Source organism: Podarcis gaigeae, assembly GCF_964106915.1.
Source record: "Podarcis gaigeae genome assembly, chromosome: W".
In the NCBI taxonomy this organism is placed as follows: Eukaryota; Metazoa; Chordata; class Lepidosauria; order Squamata; family Lacertidae; genus Podarcis; species Podarcis gaigeae.
The window spans coordinates 814,990-833,155 of NC_139695.1; the positions used below are offsets into that span (position 1 = coordinate 814,990).

An 18,166-nucleotide genomic window follows, 5' to 3' on the forward strand; every position below is an offset into this window, starting at 1 on the left:
GGATAAGAACAGAAATCGCATGCCGGCGGCGCAGCGGCAGTAAAGTAGCGAAAGTAGTGCTTCAGGTTAAGAACAGTTTCAGGTTAAGAACAGACCTCCGGAACGAATTAAGTTCTTAACCCGAGGTACCACTGTACATTTTGCTAGCTGAGGAAGAACAGTGGTATAGCACTAAATGACGCTCAGGGTCCCTTCCAACTCTACATTTCTATGATTCTATGAATGCCTATAGATAACACATGAAAGCTTTTTAACAAATATGTGACAAGAAAAGATGTAACCCTAGTGGTTGGATGAACTTGTCTGACTATGAGGCATGTGTGTGTGTGTGTGTTGAGAGAGAGAGAGAGAGAGAGAGAGAGAGAGAGAGAGAGAGAGAGAGAGAATGAATTGGCATTAGCAGCTATATGGAAAGGGACGTTGGAGGCAAAGCTCTGTTAGGAAGAGAAACAGAATTTGTTGCTCTCTTTCTTTCTTTGGCTGGGGTTCTACATTTACCATTCATCTGACAGGCAGAAAGTCAGCATGTTTGGAGGATGTAAGTCATTGAAATTAATGTGCATTGCTAACTTAGATCTATAAATTTCATTGGGTCTTCCCTATGAGTATGACCAGCATTGGAAATGTAGCTAGATTTTATGCAATAGCCATAAGTCAAAGCAAAAGATTACACAGCTGCATAAAATGTTATAAACCGCTACAGTTCTTAGTTAAAACTCCTATTATTTTAAACTTTTATGGTATTTTATTCCTCTAAACACACATTTTAAGTACATTCAATTAGTATATTGATTGTTAAACCCCATATTTATCATTTTTATTGCTTATGTAGAGAATTATGCAGAAATTCTGGTTTAGTATGCTGGCTGTTTGCCGTAATAACATTGATTGATTGCTTTGAAGTCATTTCATTCTGCATCAAGTAAAGTAATTTTACCCCCCCCCCCCCAGTCCCATATTTTGCCCAACCAAAGTTGACAACCCTAGATGAGCAGCAGAATATATATTCTAAAAATAAAAATAATACTCCTTTTGTAATAGGTTTTTTTTTGGGGGGGATAGTAAAACAAAAAAACAAATCCCAGTCAACATATCACCTCCAGCTGTATTCTGAGAAGACTTTCCATAGCTGCTTTTTTTGAACTACTAATGCAGGGGGAGAACTGGATCATGTTCAGGTGCCACCAGATACTCACTGAGACGTTCATGAAGTAACAGGTAGGGGTACTTCAGCATTTCCAACAATGGCACTCTGAGGTTCTCCTCAAAGTTGGAATCCGTATAATGGCACAGTTGTGTTTCCCCATCTTTGTCTACAATGAAGAGGTCACTGTCATCTTCCTCCTGCATTGATTTCTCAAAGTGGGTAATAAGGCGAGTGATTTCAAGCTTGCACAGGATCTGCAATGGGGGGGGGGGGGAAACCCTATAAAATTCTAGAACAGAGAGAGCAACTGATTCTGCTGTCCTAAGAAGACGCCAGCTGAAAAAAACAGAATCTGTAGATTATTATTTATTAAATTTATATCCCCCTCTTCCTCCCAAAAGGAACCCAGGGCACCAAACCCACAAGTGATAAAATAATTAAAAGATCTAAAAGCTATTCCAATAGAGATGCAGACTGAGGAAGATCTCTGTTTAAAAGCCTTAAATGGCTTTAAAGCCTTTAAATGGCTTTTGACTGAGGAAGATTTCTGTTTAAAAGCCTTAAATGGTTAGAGAGCCAGTGTGGTGTAGTGGTTAAGAGCGGTGGACTCGTAATCTGGGGAACCGGGTTCGCTTCCCTGCTCCTCCACCTGCAGCTGCTGGGTGACCTTGGGCTAGTCACACTTCTCTGAAGTCTCTCAGCCCCACTCACCTCACAGAGAGTTTGTTGTCGGGGAGGAAGGGAAAAGGAGATTGTTGGCCACTTTGAGACTCCTTAGGGTAGTGAGAAAGCAGGATATCAAATCCAAACTTTTCTCTTCTTCTTCTTCTTCTCAAGTGGCAACAACCAGAGAGAACATGTCAGTTTTAAGAAGGAATAAATCAAAATCATTTATTTTATATATATATAAAAAGACACCACAACAGATAAAAAATGACTGCATTCAAGCTTCTTGGCTATAGAAGTATAACTCACAAGGAATTATATAGGATAAAAGAAAGCAAAAGTACATTATGCATAATTAGGTTGTATCCAGGCGTCTTTTAATTTCGTGGCTGCTGTCACCATCTGCAGTGATGGAGCCCAAAAAAGTAAAATCTCTCACTGCCTCCATTTCTTCCCCTTCTATTTGCCAGGAGGTGATGAGACCAGTGGCCATGATCTTCGTTGAGAAGCTATGAGTTAGAGAAGCTAACTCATAGCTTCTCTGAGTTATTCAAGCCCCTTCGCCATGGCAAGGCAGTGATCCATGAAGAGGATCCTACCTGCCTGCAACTGATTGCTTCTGGAAGTCTGCATATGCTCTGCTATATTCAACTGGGTCTGGCTAAGATCCTGCAACAGGTTAAAGTTGCCAGACATCAATAGTATCTGGAAAGCCTACAAGCTGTATGTATATAGCACTGTCCAGAACTGTAATATCGTCTGCATCAGTAAACTTTTTGGACCTTCAGCTGTCTCTGTGTGGTGGTGACTGGAACTGGGGGCAACTATGGGCTATGTGGGTCTCTCACCTCAGATTCCCAGCAGGGGCTGTAAGGGGAAGGGCTGCAGCTCAGAGCACCTGATTTGCATGCACAAGGTCCCAGGTTCAATCCCAGGCATCTCCAGGCAGGGCTGGGAGAGACTCCAAATACTGAGCTATATTGACCAGTGGTCTAATTATCTACAAGACAGCTTCCTTTGTAACAATTTCAAAGGCAGAGAAGACATTTTTAAATAAAAAATGAAATTTAAAAGCTGTGCCAACACAAAAATGCTGCAAATGGAAGGGTCAAGACAGAATGGAGCTCAGCACTGGCAAATGGTGCTGTGTACTTTACTTACATGGAGTCTATTCAGCAGCCACACAAACATATCCCTGGCCATCTTGTAATTCAATCACAGTCTTCAAACACACGTTTGGACTCTCAATAACTGTGCAAGGTTTTAGAAAAGATATATAGCCAAGATCCTGGAAGATCCAGGCAAGGAAGAACAAACTGTTTTATGAGTCAGGCTAACTGGCCAGACAAAATACTAAAATGACGCTTAAGCATTAAACCAAACAGGAAAGGAAGCAATACAACAGAAAGGCAAAGAGGTGGCAGACAAAAGAAAAACAGAAAACTGCAGTAACCCAGAAAGCCCAGTGGCACCTAAAGACCAAGAAATTAGTTGCTTAGGCTGCAACAGAGTAACATGGCTACATCTTTGAAAATTGTTAAAATAACGAGGGCATAGTGTTAGTCCATTAAGAGAAAAAAAATTCCAAGCACACCAATACAAATCTATGGAGCAACCACATTCTGAATACAGTGGTACCCTGGTTTGCGAACTTAATCCGTTCTGGAAGTCCGTTCTTAAACCAAGGCGTGCTTTCCCATAGCAGCAGGGGACTCAATTTACACTCAACAGGAAGCAGAACATGTTCTGCTTCCAAAGCAAAGTTCACAAACCAAACACCTACTTCTGGGTTTGCAGCATTCTTAATCAAGCTGTTCATAAATTAAGCTGTTCTTAAACCAAGGTACCACTGTACTGTGCACAGCTCTGGTTGCTTCACCTCAAAAAGGATATTGTAAAGTTTGGAAACCTTCAGAAAAGGGCCACCAAAATGATGAAAAGAATAGAGTGACTCCCCTATGAAGAAAGGCTGCAATGTTTGAGACTTCTTGGTTTAAAGAAAAGGCGAGTAAGGGGTGACATGGTAGGAGTTTATAAATGTTTGCATGACATGGAAAAAAGTTTTCCTACCTCTCTGATAACACTAGAATTCATGGACTTCCAATGAAGCTGAATGCTTGAAGATTTAGGACAAATAAAAGAAAGGTCTTCTTCATGCAGCACATAGTTAAACTATTGAACTTGCTCTCACAGGAGGCAGTGGTTGCCACCAACCTGGATGACTTTAAAAGAAGGATTAGATAAATTCATGGAGAAGGCTATCAATGGCTCCTAGCCATGATGACTATGATCTGTCTCCACAGTTGGGAGGAAGTAATGCTTCTGAATACCAGTTGCTGGAAACTACAGGAGGGTAGGGGGCACTGGTGGAGGAAAAGGAGTGGGGGGGGAGCGCACCGCCCCCGGCAGCGCGATCCCGACAGGGTGCCATCGCACCTGCCCCCCCACGCCTGCACTGGGCGCACCACACCGCTGCGGGTGGCACATGCCAGCCCCACCCCCGCCTGCTCTCCGCTCCGCCACTGGTAGGGGGCTCTTGTGCTCGGGCCCTGCTGATGGGTTTCGCACAACTAACTGTGAGAACAGGATGTTGGACTAGGTGGGCCCCATTTGGCTTGATTCATCATGCTCTTCTTATATTCATTACAACTTTAATTAGTTTTTTTCTTGTTGTTAGAAGAAGCTGAAATGTCAGAATGTAGTCAGCAAGTCTTGGCACTCCCCAGAACTCTTTTTCAGGGTTAGATAAGTATTAAAATGTGTATGCCAGAAGAATGAGACAGAGGAGAGGAAAAAGCTGGGCATGGTGAAAAAACTCCTCCAAAGTTTGCAGCTGGTAATAGCTTTTTGTATAGTACACTTAAGCAGACTTAATTAGTTAGATCATGCTTCGTGCAATTCAGATTTTGAGTAACACCAAGGGTGACTGGGACAAAACAAAACTAAGCAGCTGCTCCCACTTGAAAGTCTAAACAGCAACAGTTAATTTGAGCTTTGTTTTCAAAGCAAAGAGGAACTCAGGCGTTTCTTTTTAAGGAGAGGGAGAGAGGAAGAGAGAGACAGACAAACAGACAGACAGACAGAGACAGAGAAACATTAGGGTTGCAAGGGGAAGAAAAGGACTTGCAGGCAATTTTATTTTTCACACAAGGAAAGACTTATTTACAAAGTGAGTTAAATGCAGAAAACTTACTTTCATAATTGCTGCAGCCAGCTTATGAGTGCAACTTTTAAAAAATGCAGTTGATTGTATCTAGTGTTCTCTGAACTGAAGTCCGATTTAGATTAATGGGCATGACTAATTTAGGCAGATATATATTTCAATGGGTCTACCTGGAAAACATTGTTGGCTAGAACCCAGCAAGCTATATAGCTAATGTGCTTGTGACACACAACTGAAACAATATTAAATGTATGCTATGTTTTGTATTAACATTAACAGATTTCTGTCCACTCACAGATCCCTGCCCTCCTTTCACATTGCTGTTCCCTGGTCCAAATCCCTGTGTTTCCCCCTCCATTAAGTTTAAGTGAGCAAGTGCATCACCCCCAGAAAAAGCTACACCACACTTTTATTGTGTGCCAATGGTCAGATCACTTCCTGGTACAACTGGACTTCTCCACGACCCTTCCCCTCTGCAGGGAGGTGGGAACAATTTGGATGGTCCGCCCCCACCACTTAATGGATCCAAATGGCTTCCAGTGAGTGGTAGGGGATGGGGGATGTTTTATCCCAAGTTGATGGCCTTTCAGCTGATTCCCTGGTGGCCCGCTGGAATGCGGAGTTAACCAGGGCTATTGACTGCCTGGCTCCAAAGCGCCCTCTCCGATTGCATGGAACCCAGACAGCCCTGTGGTTTTCCCTGGGCAGTGAAAAAATCGTTGAGATGGCTAGAGCGCCGGTGGCGGAAAACTCATTCTGAATCGGATCGTCAAGCCTACCAAGTGGCGACGGCGAAAAGGACCTTCTTCACTACCTCTACTGCATCTGCAGAAAACAGCAGCAGGAGACTCTTTCAGGTGGTTGGCAATCTATTGAAACCACCTTCGTCACCGGGGCCTGGTAGGGACCCCAAGGTCTCCTGCAATGCTTTTGCTAAGTTTTTTGCAGATGAAGTCGCTCAGATTCGGAAGGAGGTAGACTCCACCGTGGGAGCAGGGCCAGGGCGGGAGAGTGCTGGAGTCCTGTCTAGTCAAGTTGTGTGGGATCAATTCCAATCTGTTACCTCGAGAATGTGGACAGGCTGCTTGGACGAATGAAACCTACCACCTGACTCCTTTATCCTTGCCCATCCTGGCTAATAAAAGCGAGCCGGGAAGGGCTGGGCGATGGGCTCTGCGGGGTGGTGAATGCTTCTCTCTGTGAGGGAGCCTTCCCAGACCCACTGAAAGAGGCGGTCATTAAACTGCTTCTTAAAAAAACATCTTTAGGCCCAGTCAATATGGCCAACTATCGCCCAGTCTCAAATCTTCCATTCTTGGGCAAGGTGATTGAGCGAGTGGTTGCTGAACAACTCCAGGCACGCCTGGAAGAAGCGGACCATTTGGATCCCTTCCAGTCGGGATTCAGGCCTCATCATGGGACTGAAACTGCCTTGGTCGCACTGGTTGATGATCTCCGGCGGGCTAGGGACAAAGGTGAGAGCTGTTTCCTAGTTCTGCTGGATCTCTCAGCCACCTTTATTACCATCGACCATAACATCCTTCTGGACCGTCTAGAGGGGCTGGGAGATGGGGGCACTGTCATACAGTGGTTCTGCTCCTTTCTCCTGGGCTGTGTCCAGAAAGTGGTGATGAACATGAATGTTCAGACCCTTGGGCTCTCACTTGTGGGGTGCCTCAGGATTCCGTCCTCTCCCCCATGCTTTTTTATATCTATATGAAGCCGCTGGGAGAGATCATCAGGGGGTTTGGGCTGGGCGTATGCAGTATGCAGATGATACCCAGCTCTACCTCTCTCTTAAATCAGAACCAGTGAAGGCGGTGAAGGTCCTGTGAGAGTGCCTGGAGGTGGTTGGAGGATGGATGGCGTCTAACAGATTAAGGTTGAATCCTGACAAGACAGAAGTACTGTTTGGGGGGGGCGGGCGGGTGTGGGGGACTCCCTGGTCCTGAATGGGGTAACTGTGCCCCTGAAGGACCAGGTGCGCAGCCTGGGAGTCATTTTGGACTCACAGCTGTCCATGGAGGCGCAGGTCAATTCTGTGTCCAGAAGGAGCGTCTCCAACCCCATCGTTCAGCCCGGACAGAGATCCAACGCCAAGGGCCTTCTGGCGGTTCCCTCACTGCAAGGTTACAACCTCTCTGCCTGGTTACAGGGAACCAGGCAGAGGGCCTTCTCAGTAGAGGTGCCTGCCCTGTGGAATGCCCTCCCATCAGAGGTCAAGGAAAAGACATCTGAAGGCAGCCCTGTTTAGGGAAGTTTTTAATGTTTAATGCTGTATTCTGCTTTTAATATCCGATTGGGAGCTGCCCCGAGTGGCTGGGGAAACCCAGCCAGATGGGCGGGGTATAAATAATAAAATATTATTATTATTCTAAGTGAGCTGGAACTGCGCAGTGCTTACATTCCTAAGGGCACCTTTACAGATCCTATTTCTTACATATTAACCAACTTTGTATCACTGGCCCATTTATCCAAGTATTGCCTGCTCTGCTTGACCATCAGCTCTCCAGGGGGCAGTCATGTGGGCTGTCTTTTTTTAATTGGAGATCTTATTTTAAGCCAGTTCTTAGGATCATACACCAGGGTGGCTACCACCCACTTTACAGCCCAAAGCAGGTTTCAGCAGGCGGGAGGAAGGTAAGGAAGAGATTTGTTTGGCACCCCCAATATTTTGTTGTTGCGGCTTCAAAGTGCTGCACATCACATAGGGGAGGGGGGAATGAGTCACCTGATGACATCACTGCGACTTCAGGTGAGCAACCCCACCAACCTCTACCACCAGCTGAATCAAGCTACCCACCCCTGAAGCTATCAAATAACTACAGGCCTTCTGCCTGCCCAAATCTGCTATGACTGTCTCTGTCATCAGCCAGCCCCAACACAGCCAGGATATAGTGGGCTATCAATCAAGGCAAATTATTACCTCATGGAAGGATGGCAACTCATCCTTTGCTTTATGGTACTCATCCACACACTCTATGCAGTAACAGAGGTCATTATTGGCTGAAGCAAATTCATTTGCAGGCAATGTAGAGGAAGCATAACTTTTTAGCAGGTTGACGACTGAATCATCAGAGGTGCACCAACGACATGCACCCATTCTGCAGATAAACACAAAAATAAAAAAGAGAAAGAGAAATAATTATTTGTAATTATTTGAAAACACGAACACAGAAATGTTCTGAGCAAAGTTCAACAACATAGAAAGCTGCTTTATATCGAGCCACACAAAAGAACACAGATGAGCCTGACATATCAGGCCAATCACCCATCTATTCCAGCACCCTGTTCTCAGTTGCCAACCAGATGCCTGTGGGAGACTGGCAAGCAACACCCAAGCACAACTGCACTCTCCCCTCCTGCTGTTTCCAGAAACTGGCATTCAGAAGTATTAGCTGTCATAGCTAGTAGTCATTGACGGCATTATGCTCCTTGAATTTGCCCAAACCTCTTTTAAAGCCATCTGATTTGGTGGCCATCATTGCCTCCTGTTGGATCGTTGTGTTCCATCTAACACAATATTGTCTGCACTGACTGGCACCAGCGCTCCAGGGTTTCCTACAGAGGACAACACCCAGCCCTACCTGGAGATGCTGAGAACTGACTCTGGGACTGTTTAAATTCAAAGCAGATGGTCCACCACTGAGCTACAGCCCTTCCCAAGTTATCTCAGGGAGAAGCTCCCATACACAAACCCATACTTGTACATACAAGAACTACCAATACAGTGGTACCTTGGTTTACAACCATAATCCGTTCTGGAGGTCTGGTTGTAAACCAAAACAGGTTCCGGGTTTGACGTGGTTGTAATCCAAAATGGTTACAACAACAACAACAACAACAACAACAACAACAACAACAACAATAATAATAATAATAATAATAATAATAATAATAATTTATTATTTATACCCCGCCCATCTGGATGGGTTTCCCCAGCCACTCTGGGCGGCTTCCAACAAAGTATTAAAATACAGTGGTCTGTGAAACATCAAAAGCTTCCCTAAAGAGGGCTGCCTTCAGATGTCTTCTAAAAGTCTGGTAGTTGTTTTTTCCGTTGACATCTTATGGGAGGGCGTTCCACAGGGCGGGTACCACTACCGAGAAAATGAACAAGGAATCTGGGATGCGCAAACTTCAGCTTTAGCTGTGGATCCTTAATACGCAAACTGTTCTCTGCTTCTTGGATAGGCTTGTTTTTTGTTGTTTTTTTGTTTTTTTAAATTTTTTATTTATTTATACAAGGAAAAAAACACACAAAAAACCACAAATACCAAATTACACACAGATTACAAAAATAACCATAGACACATAATTTTCTTGGCAAACAATAAAACATCTATTGGTCTTAGCACTAAAGACCCAACTTCCCATCTGTTCCATTATTCAAATTCATATTACTTATTGCCAATACACATTTTTTTCATAATTAAACTTATTCTCAATAAATCTAATTTCTTCTATCTACCTAGCAACTATTACTGAAGTTCCTCGAATGCTGCAACAGAATTTAAACTACTATATTTATTTTTCAGATATTCTTTGAAAACCTCCCATTTAGAAACAAATTCCTGTTTTGATTTATTCTTTATATTTTCTGATAAACCATCTAATTTGGCATATTCTGTCAGCTTTTGGATCCAATCTTGTATAGAGGGGATTTCATTACTCTTCCATTTTGCTGCGATCAAAACTCTTGCTGCCGCCGTCGCATATAAAAAGATACCCTTCCTCTTTTGTGAAATATCCAAATCTGTTATTCCCAGGAGGTAGGCCTCTGGTTTTTTATTGAAAGAGATCTTTAGCATTTTTTGCAGTTCTGCATGTATACTCTCCCAGAATACCTGTATTTTCCTACATGTCCACCACATATGATAGAATGTTCCTGAATCTCCACATCGCCAATGTGATGGGTTAAGGGGGCTGCTTGTGCGTAAATGGCTGAGTTCTTGACTCCTGCAATCAGTTTCTAAACTCTCCCCGTCCGCGGAGCCATGGGTGCATGGCTGCCTCAATCGCTGGCAGAATCCGCTTCCAGAATTTACGCCAACATAGGAGTTCCTTAACGGAAACCCTCCTTTTGGAATCTCTGTGTGACAGTTTCCTGCGCGGAGTGGGCGTCCCCAGCGGAGGTCCAGAAACCTCTCCACTGTTCTCACTGGAAGTATCTTGGAGCCATCCCTCCGACTGAGTTTCTGCGGGAACTCTCTCCCCCTGCTGGTTCCTTCCTCAGCATCCGAGGGTCTCCTAACCTCCTTGAGCCCTTCCACCACCTGACTCTCCGATGGCAGTTCCCTGACATCCACCTCCCCTCCAGGACCCCCCTCACCCCCCGTTTCCCCCTCTTCTCTGGGTGGTGAGGCTGGGAACCCCCTGAAAGACTCCTCCTCATCTTCGGATGACTCGAAAACCGCCCTCCACCTACTACTGTCCCTTCTTCCCGAATACTCTTCCCCTTCTGATTCTTCTTCCTCTTCTTGTCCTGATTCTGGGAACCCCTCGAACTCCCCTTCTTCGTCAGTGGTGCCGAAGTGTTCCTCCCAGAACCTAGCCAAGGGCTGAGGCTTCCTTGGGTACCGGAGATGAAACGTTCCTACTAAAATCTCATCATCAACCGTTTCTGCCGGTACCCAGGTATTTTCGGACTCTGGTTCCCCTTCCCATGCCACTAAGTACTCCACCTGTTTACCTTTCCACCGAGAGTCGAGTATTTCTGCTACATGACTACTGCTTTCCCTCTCTTCTACTTCCGGTGCCGCGGGAACCTCACCTTCACGTCCCAAAGATTCCCGCCCCTCCCGGTACGGTGACAGTAATGACCTATGGAATACTGGATGCAGTTTCATGTTGTCTGGCAACCTGAGTTTGAAGGCCACCGGATTGACCTGTTGTATGACTTCGAAGGGTCCCAGTCGTTTCGGTCTCAATTTCTTGCACCCGCCCTTGAAGGGCAACCCTTTTGTTGACAACCACACCTGGTCCCCCACCCTTATGGTCTCGCCTTCCCTTCTGCTCCTATCTGCCTGCTTCTTGTATTCTTCCTTGGCCCTATCCAAATTCATCTCGAGCTGTTGATGTATAGCTTCAATTTCTTCCACAAAATGTTCCGCGGCCGGTACACTCCATCTTTCCCCTCCTTCCCCTGGAAAGGCCCTAGGATGGCACCCATAATTGGCCATAAATGGACTCATGCCCGTGGACACATTTTCCGCGTTATTGTAGGCGAATTCGGCCAGAGCCAATTTCTCTACCCAATCATTCTCTCTGTCATTTACATAACACCTCAGATATTGTTGCAGAATACCGTTTGCCCTTTCCGCCTGCCCGTTCGTTTCCGGGTGTCTGGCGGTCGAGAAATTGACCTCTACGTGCAATAAGCTCATGAGCTTCCTCCAGAACCTGGACGTAAATTGTTTCCCTCTGTCTGAAACCACCCTCAAGGGGGTGCCATGCAACCTAAAAATGTGTTCTATAAACAACCTGGCGGTTTCTTCCGCTGTTACCGCATGTGAGCAGGCTATAAAGTGGCACATCTTGGTTAACTGGTCTACTACCACCATGACAGCCGTTTTCCCCTTGGATTTGGGCAAATCCGTCATAAAATCTATGGAAACTGCCTCCCATGGCCGTTCAGGTGTGGATAATGGTTCCAGCAAACCCGCCGGCGCCGCCCTCTCCCCCTTTGCTCGCTGGCAGCGGTCGCACCCCCTTACATACTCTCTTACATCTTCCCTCACCTTGGGCCACCAGAACTGCCTGGTAACTAACCACATGGTTTTGTGCTGCCCAAAGTGCCCTGCGGTGGGGCTGTCGTGTAGTTGTTTGAGTACTCTACCCCTCAATTCCCCTTCCGGTATGTACAATGCCCCTTTGTAATACAACGCCCCATTCCTTTCTTCAAACCCCCCTGTGTTCTCCCCGGCTCTCCTGAGCCCTCTGAGCTTATCTTGGGCGTATTCATCGTTCTCTGTCCCTTCTACCAGTTCCCTTTGCCCCACCAATGCTGCTCCACAAACCCAGTGGTCCTCTGGGATGATATGTCTTTCTTCGTGCGCTCCCTCCCCCTCCGTATACTCGGGCTTTCGAGAGAGAGCGTCCGCCCTGACGTTCTCTGGTCCCGGTACATAGCGAATCTCAAAATGGAATTTGGAGAACTCCTGTGCCCATCTCACTTGTCTCTTGTTCAGTACTCGGGCCGTTCTCCAATATTCCAGATTTTTGTGGTCCATGCACACCTGCACCTTGTGCTGCGCTCCAATCAGCAGGTGTCGCCACCGTCGAAAAGCTTCATGAATGGCGAGCAGTTCCCGGTCGTACACTGTGTAGTTCCTTTCGGATTTATTCAACTTCCGCGAGAAAAAGGCACACGGTCTCCAGTCCGACTCGTCTTTTCCCGACAGGAGAAGCACCGCCCCTACCGCGCGATCAGATGCATCCGTCTCTACCCTCATCGGCTTCTGTAGATCTACGTGCAAGAGCTGCTCCTCCGACGCAAACACTTTCTTTAGCTGTTCAAACGCTCGCTGCGCCTCTTCCGTCCAGACGAATTTCTTCTTACTACTGAGACAATCGGTGATGGGTGCCGTTAAGCGGGCAAAGTTTTTGATGAACTTCCGATAAAAGTTTCCAAACCCCAGGAATCTCTGCACGTCCTTCCTGGTTTTGGGTGTCTTCCATTCCAGTACCGCTTGGACTTTACTGGGATCCATGGCCAACCCCTTGTCTGACAAACGGTACCCCAGGAACTCCACCTCTCTGGTATGGAACTGGCACATCTCCAATTTTACCCACAGCTGGTTTGCTTGCAGCCTGCTTAGGACCTCCCGGACATCTCTGACATGCTGCTCCTCGTCCTCTGAGTAGACTAACACATCGTCTAAGAAGGCCACACAGTTCTTATAGAGCAGAGGTCCCAGGACGTGATGCATGAAGGACTGAAAGCAGGCGGAGCCCGCCTGTAATCCGAAGGGCATAACGAGATACTCAAAGGCCCCCAGGGGGGTGAACATGGTGGTCTTCCATTCATCCCCCTTCCTCATCCGTATCAGGTTATACGCCCCCCTCAAGTCCAGCTTGGTAAAAATCTTTCCCTTCCTCACCCTGGTCGGAATGTCGTCAATCCTGGGCATGGGAAAGGCCACTGGTTCTGACACCGAATTGACGGCCTGGAAGTCCACGACCAACCTGGGTTTTTTCGAGTCCTTTTTGTCCACAAAAAACACTGGGCTGCCCCCCACCGCTCTTGACTCCCTGATGAACCCTCATTTCAGGTTCTTGTCTATAAACTCCCTTAACTCCTGCATCTCCCTGTCCGACATAGCGTACAGTTTGCCCACTGGTAACTGGGCTCCCGGGAGTAGATTAATTTGACAGTCAAAGGGTCTATGCGGGGGCAGTCTACCTGCTTCCTTCTCGCTGAAAACATCACTCAGGTCTGCGTATTGTGGTGGTATTTCACCCTTTTCTCCCACCATCCCTGCCAGACTTGCTCTAGCCAACCCCTGAGTTTCTCTTCCCTTGCAGTGTTCTAGGCAATGAGCTGACCCAAAAGAGACTGTCCACTGGTGCCATCCCACTAGCGGGTCATGTAACGCCAGCCAGCTCATCCCTAATATGATGGGCGGCCCCGCCAGAGTGGCTATGTGAAAGGCAATGACTTCCGTGTGCCTTGCCACCCTCATTGTCATGGGAACCGTCTGTTGGCTCACTTCCCCTCCCAGAAGTTCCCTCCCATCAATCGTGGTCACCTGCAAGGAATTACCTAAGGGCAGCTTCTGTATCTGGTGCTCTGATACAAACTCCTTACTCATGAAATTGCAGGAGCTGCCTGAGTGTAGCAGGGCTGCTGTGCCCTGTCGCTGGCAGCCAGACGTTGGCTTTTACCTGCTCCTTAACCCCCTCCTCCTCACTCCCAACAGCTCCCACCATTCCTTGCCATCCCTTCCTTTGTGGGCACACTCTGGCAAAATGTCCCGGCTGTTGACAGAGGTAGCATTTTTTGGCGCTCTTCCCCTCCTTCTTCCGCCCTTCCTGGACGTTTGAAATGCCATGCGCGCGCGCAGTACCAATCTCCATTGGTTCCGCTGGCGGGGAAGGTTGCCCTGGCATCTCAGGAATGCGGAAATCACTCCAACGCTCTCCTCTCCCTTCCCGCTTCTCCAGAGCCCTTGCCTCTTGGCGTGATCCAATCGCAAGAGCCGATTTAGTCAGCTGATCCATAGACTCCGGCCGGGGCGCGCGGGAAAGTTCATCTTTCACCGCCGGGGATAGCCCTTCTTCAAACAGCATTTGAATCGGGTCCGAACACAGGTCCCACCCCAATTTATGTATGAGCATGGTAAACTGCGTCCAATACTCTCGGACGGACTGATTCCCCTGTTTGCATGCCATTAACTGTCTGCGTACCACGCCCTGTTCAATCTGGCTGGAAAACATCAAATCCATCGCGATAAAGAATTTCCTCAAGTCCTTTAGGGCATCATTATTCGATGCCATCAGGGGCCTCACCCATTCTCTAGCTCCCCCCTCGAGGTGCCCAATCACAAAAGCCACTCTCGATTCCTCATCGGCAAAGTCATCAAACTGCAGGTTGAGTGTGTATTGCATTTCTGTCTTAAAGGCTTGGTAGTTTCTTGGGTCACCCCCGAATTTCTGTACCAACCCCGGTACCTTCCTTCCGATGGGGGTGGGCTTCCCCTGTGCATCCTGAGCTCTCCTCTCCTCGAGACGCGCCGTTAGCAGTGCCAGCTGGTGTTCCAACGCTCTGTTTCTCTCCTCCAGAGTTGGTCCCGCCCCAGCTCCTCCCGCTGCTCCGTCTCCAGTTGGGTTGCTCATGATGCCTCTCTTTCGCACACGCAGCGTCGAAGACTGACGGATTGCTGTGATGGGTTAAGGGGCTGTTTGTGCGTAAATGGCTGAGTTCTTGACTCCTGCAATCAGTTTCTAAACTCTCCCCGTCCGCGGAGCCATGGGTGCATGGCTGCCTCAATCGCTGGCAGAATCCGTCAGTGGGCGCTTCCAGAATTTACGCCAACATAGGAGTTCCTTAACTGAAACCCTCCTTTTGGAATCTCTGCGTGACAGTTTCCTGCGCGGAGTGGGCGTCCCCAGCGGAGGTCCAGAAACCTCTCCGCTGTTCTCACTGGAAGTATCTTGGAGCCATCCCTCCGACTGAGTTTCTGCGGGAACTCTCTCCCCCTGCTGGTTCCTTCCTCAGCATCCGAGGGTCTCCTAACCTCCTTGAGCCCTTCCACCACCTGACTCTCCGATGGCAGTTCCCTGACAGCCAACAATTACTTGACACATTTTTATACATTTTCGAAAGTTTCCATGGTGTTAGATACCATCGATGTTGCATTTTTTGAAAGTTCTCTCTAATCGTGTAACAGTTTGTGAATTTCCAATTGATCTTCCATAAATTTTCCCATTGGGCCATGGTTATTTAATGGCCAAAATCCTGGGACCACCTCACCATTGCCACTGTTACCTCCTCCTCCTTGACTGTCCAGTCAAGGAGGAGTCGGGTAAGTTTTGGAAAGAGTTTTTCTTTTAGAATTTACAAGATCAGATTCGAATCGGGAAATATCTACTGAGAACCCCTTTTGTTTGTCAGATTTAAATTTTTCAAATAACTGATGGTATTGGAACCAGTCTGAAATGTGTTCTCTTATTTCCTCAATTTTTTAAAATTTTATTTGGTTATCTTCATTTTTTAGAATGTTGGCCAGCTTTCCTGAGTATTTTTCCGTTTTACTGCTATGGCTTCTACTGGAGAAGTCCACCACGGGACTTTAGGCACCATCAGGTCTTTATATTTTTCCCATACAGCAAAGAGTGACTTTCCTATTATATGGTTGGTAAAATTTTTATGAATTTTCGCTTTTCCATATATTAGGTAGGCGTGCCATCCCCAACGGTTGTCAAAACCTTCCAGGTCCAGGAGGTCCGGATCCTGCAACGTGCACCAATCTTTTAGCCAGGTGAAACAGGCTGCCTCGTAGTAAAGTTTTAGATCGGGTAGGGAAAAACCTCCTCTCTCTTTTATGTCTATTAAGATCAGGTGTTTAATCCTAGGTTTCTTCCCTTCCCACAGAAATTTGGATAGGCTTGTTTTAAGACAATTCAAAATTTCTCTCTAATAAAATATAAATATTTACCTCAATTACACATTAAAGCAGATAAAGGCTAGTGAAATTTTCACTTTCACTTTTCCCATGTTTGCATTTACTCTTGGCTTAATCACAGATAACTTTCTAGTGACGCCACCCTGTGTCACTTACTTCCTGTTCTTTGTAACCAAATAACAGTAATCATAATTTTATTATTTGTACTCTGCCCATCTAACTCGGTTTCCCCAGCCACTCTAGGCAGCTTCCTGCAGATAAAGAACACAATAAAACATCAAACATTCCCAATAACCCCCACTACTTTCTTTATATTTATTTTACAGGCAAATATACTGCACAAATCAACTAGGTGGTGGACACATTTGTAAAGCAGCATAAAAGTACTTAGCACCTGGACAGAGATATGCAATAGTAGGACTGGGCGATATCTGGGTTTCAACCAGAGGACTCCTCTGCTGAGTGCCTGAGGGCCCCATTCCTGCCTCTCTCCACCTGGCCTAGAGCGGGGCCTGACAGGCCCATGAGGACTGCTGCTCAGCAGAGAGGACCTCTTTTTTTAAAAAACTGTTTTTAAACTGTTTCGATACAACCTCAGATATGCAGATGACACAACCTTGATGGCAGAAAGTGAGGAGGAATTAAAGAACCTTTTAATGAGGATGAAAGAGGAGAGCACAAAATATGGTCTGAAGCTCAACATCAAAAAAACAAAGATCATGGCCACTGGTCCCATCACCTCCTGGGAAATAGAAGGGGAAGAAATGGAGGCAGTGAGAGATTTCACTTTCTTGGGCTCCATGATCACTGCAGATGGTGACAGCAGTCACGAAATTAAAAGACGCCTGCTCCTTGGGAGAGAGGTGATGGCAAACCTAGACAGCACCTTAAAAAGCAGAGACATCACCTTGCCAACAAAGGTCCGTATAGTTAAAGCTCTGGTTTTCCCAGTAGTGATGTATGGAAGTGAGAGCTGGACCATAAAGAAGGCTGATCACCACAGAATTGATGCTTTTGAATTATGGTGCTGAAGGAGACTCTTGAGAGCCCCATGGACTGCAAGAAGGCCAAACCTCTCCATTCTTAAGGAAATCAGCCCTGAGTGCTCACTGGAAGGACAGATCCTGAAGCTGAGGCTCCAAGACTTTGGCCACCTCGTGAGAATAGAAGACTCCCTGGAAAAGACCCTGATACTGGGAAAGATGGAGGGCACAAGGAGAAGGGGACGACAGAGGACAAGATGGTTGGACAGTGTTCTCGAAGCTACAAACATGAGTCTGACCAAACTGTGGGAGGCAGTGGAAGACAGGAGTGCCTGGTGTGTTCTGGTCCATGGGGTCACGAAGAGTCGGAGACGACTAAACGACTAAACAACAACAACAGAGAGATTCTCTATCTCCAGGCTCTCTGTCCAGTTTGCGGGGGGGACGGGGACCTAGAGTGTTTGTTCCTGGCGTTGGGCAATCAGGACAGATTAGGGATTCTGCTAGTTTACCACCCGCCTCACTGCCCAGCAGTCTCCCTGCCTGAGATGACAGAGTTGGTCTTGGAGGCAGTGTTGGGGACTCCCAGACTACTGGTTCTGGGAGACTTCAACATCCATGTTGAGACAGCTGGCTCTGGGGCGGCTCAGGACTTCATGGCTGCCATGACAACCATGGGGCTGTTCCAACATGTCACCAGCCCAACACACACTTGTCGTGGTCAGATCACGTCCTGTTGAGATTTAGGATGTCAGCACCTTTCCCCCTCAACAGAGGGGGATCTATTAGGAAGGTCCGCCCTTGGAGGCTGATGGATCCAGTGGGATTCCAAACAGGTCTGGGGGATTTTTCGGCTGATATGACTGGCGCCCCTGTCAAAGCCATTGTTCAGCCCAGACACTGAGGTCCAGCCCAGAGGGCCTTCTGGTGGTTCCCTCGCTGCAAGAAGCCACGTTACAGGGAACCAGGCAGAGGGCCTTCTCGGTAGTGGTGCTCGCCCTGTGGAATGCCCTCCCAGCAGATGTCAAAGAGAAAAACAACTACCAGACTTTTAGAAGACATCTGAAGGCAGCCCTGTTTA

General features: G+C 47.0%; 1 protein-coding gene across 3 annotated transcripts in view; it reads right to left on the reverse strand.

Annotated features, from left to right (window-relative positions):
* Positions 1–18,166, reverse strand: part of LOC310835928 (putative helicase senataxin) — a 427,391-nt gene that overhangs the window by 348,782 nt on the left and 60,443 nt on the right. For all 3 annotated transcript variants that reach the window (XM_083720870.1, XM_083720872.1, XM_083720871.1), the window contains exons 2-3: positions 7,903–8,080; positions 1,197–1,401 (exon numbers count right to left, since the gene is read on the reverse strand). In XM_083720870.1, the coding sequence (XP_083576996.1) occupies positions 1,197–1,401; positions 7,903–8,079 (382 nt within the window). In that variant the 5' untranslated portion in view covers position 8,080. The remainder of the gene's footprint in view (positions 1–1,196; positions 1,402–7,902; positions 8,081–18,166) is intronic.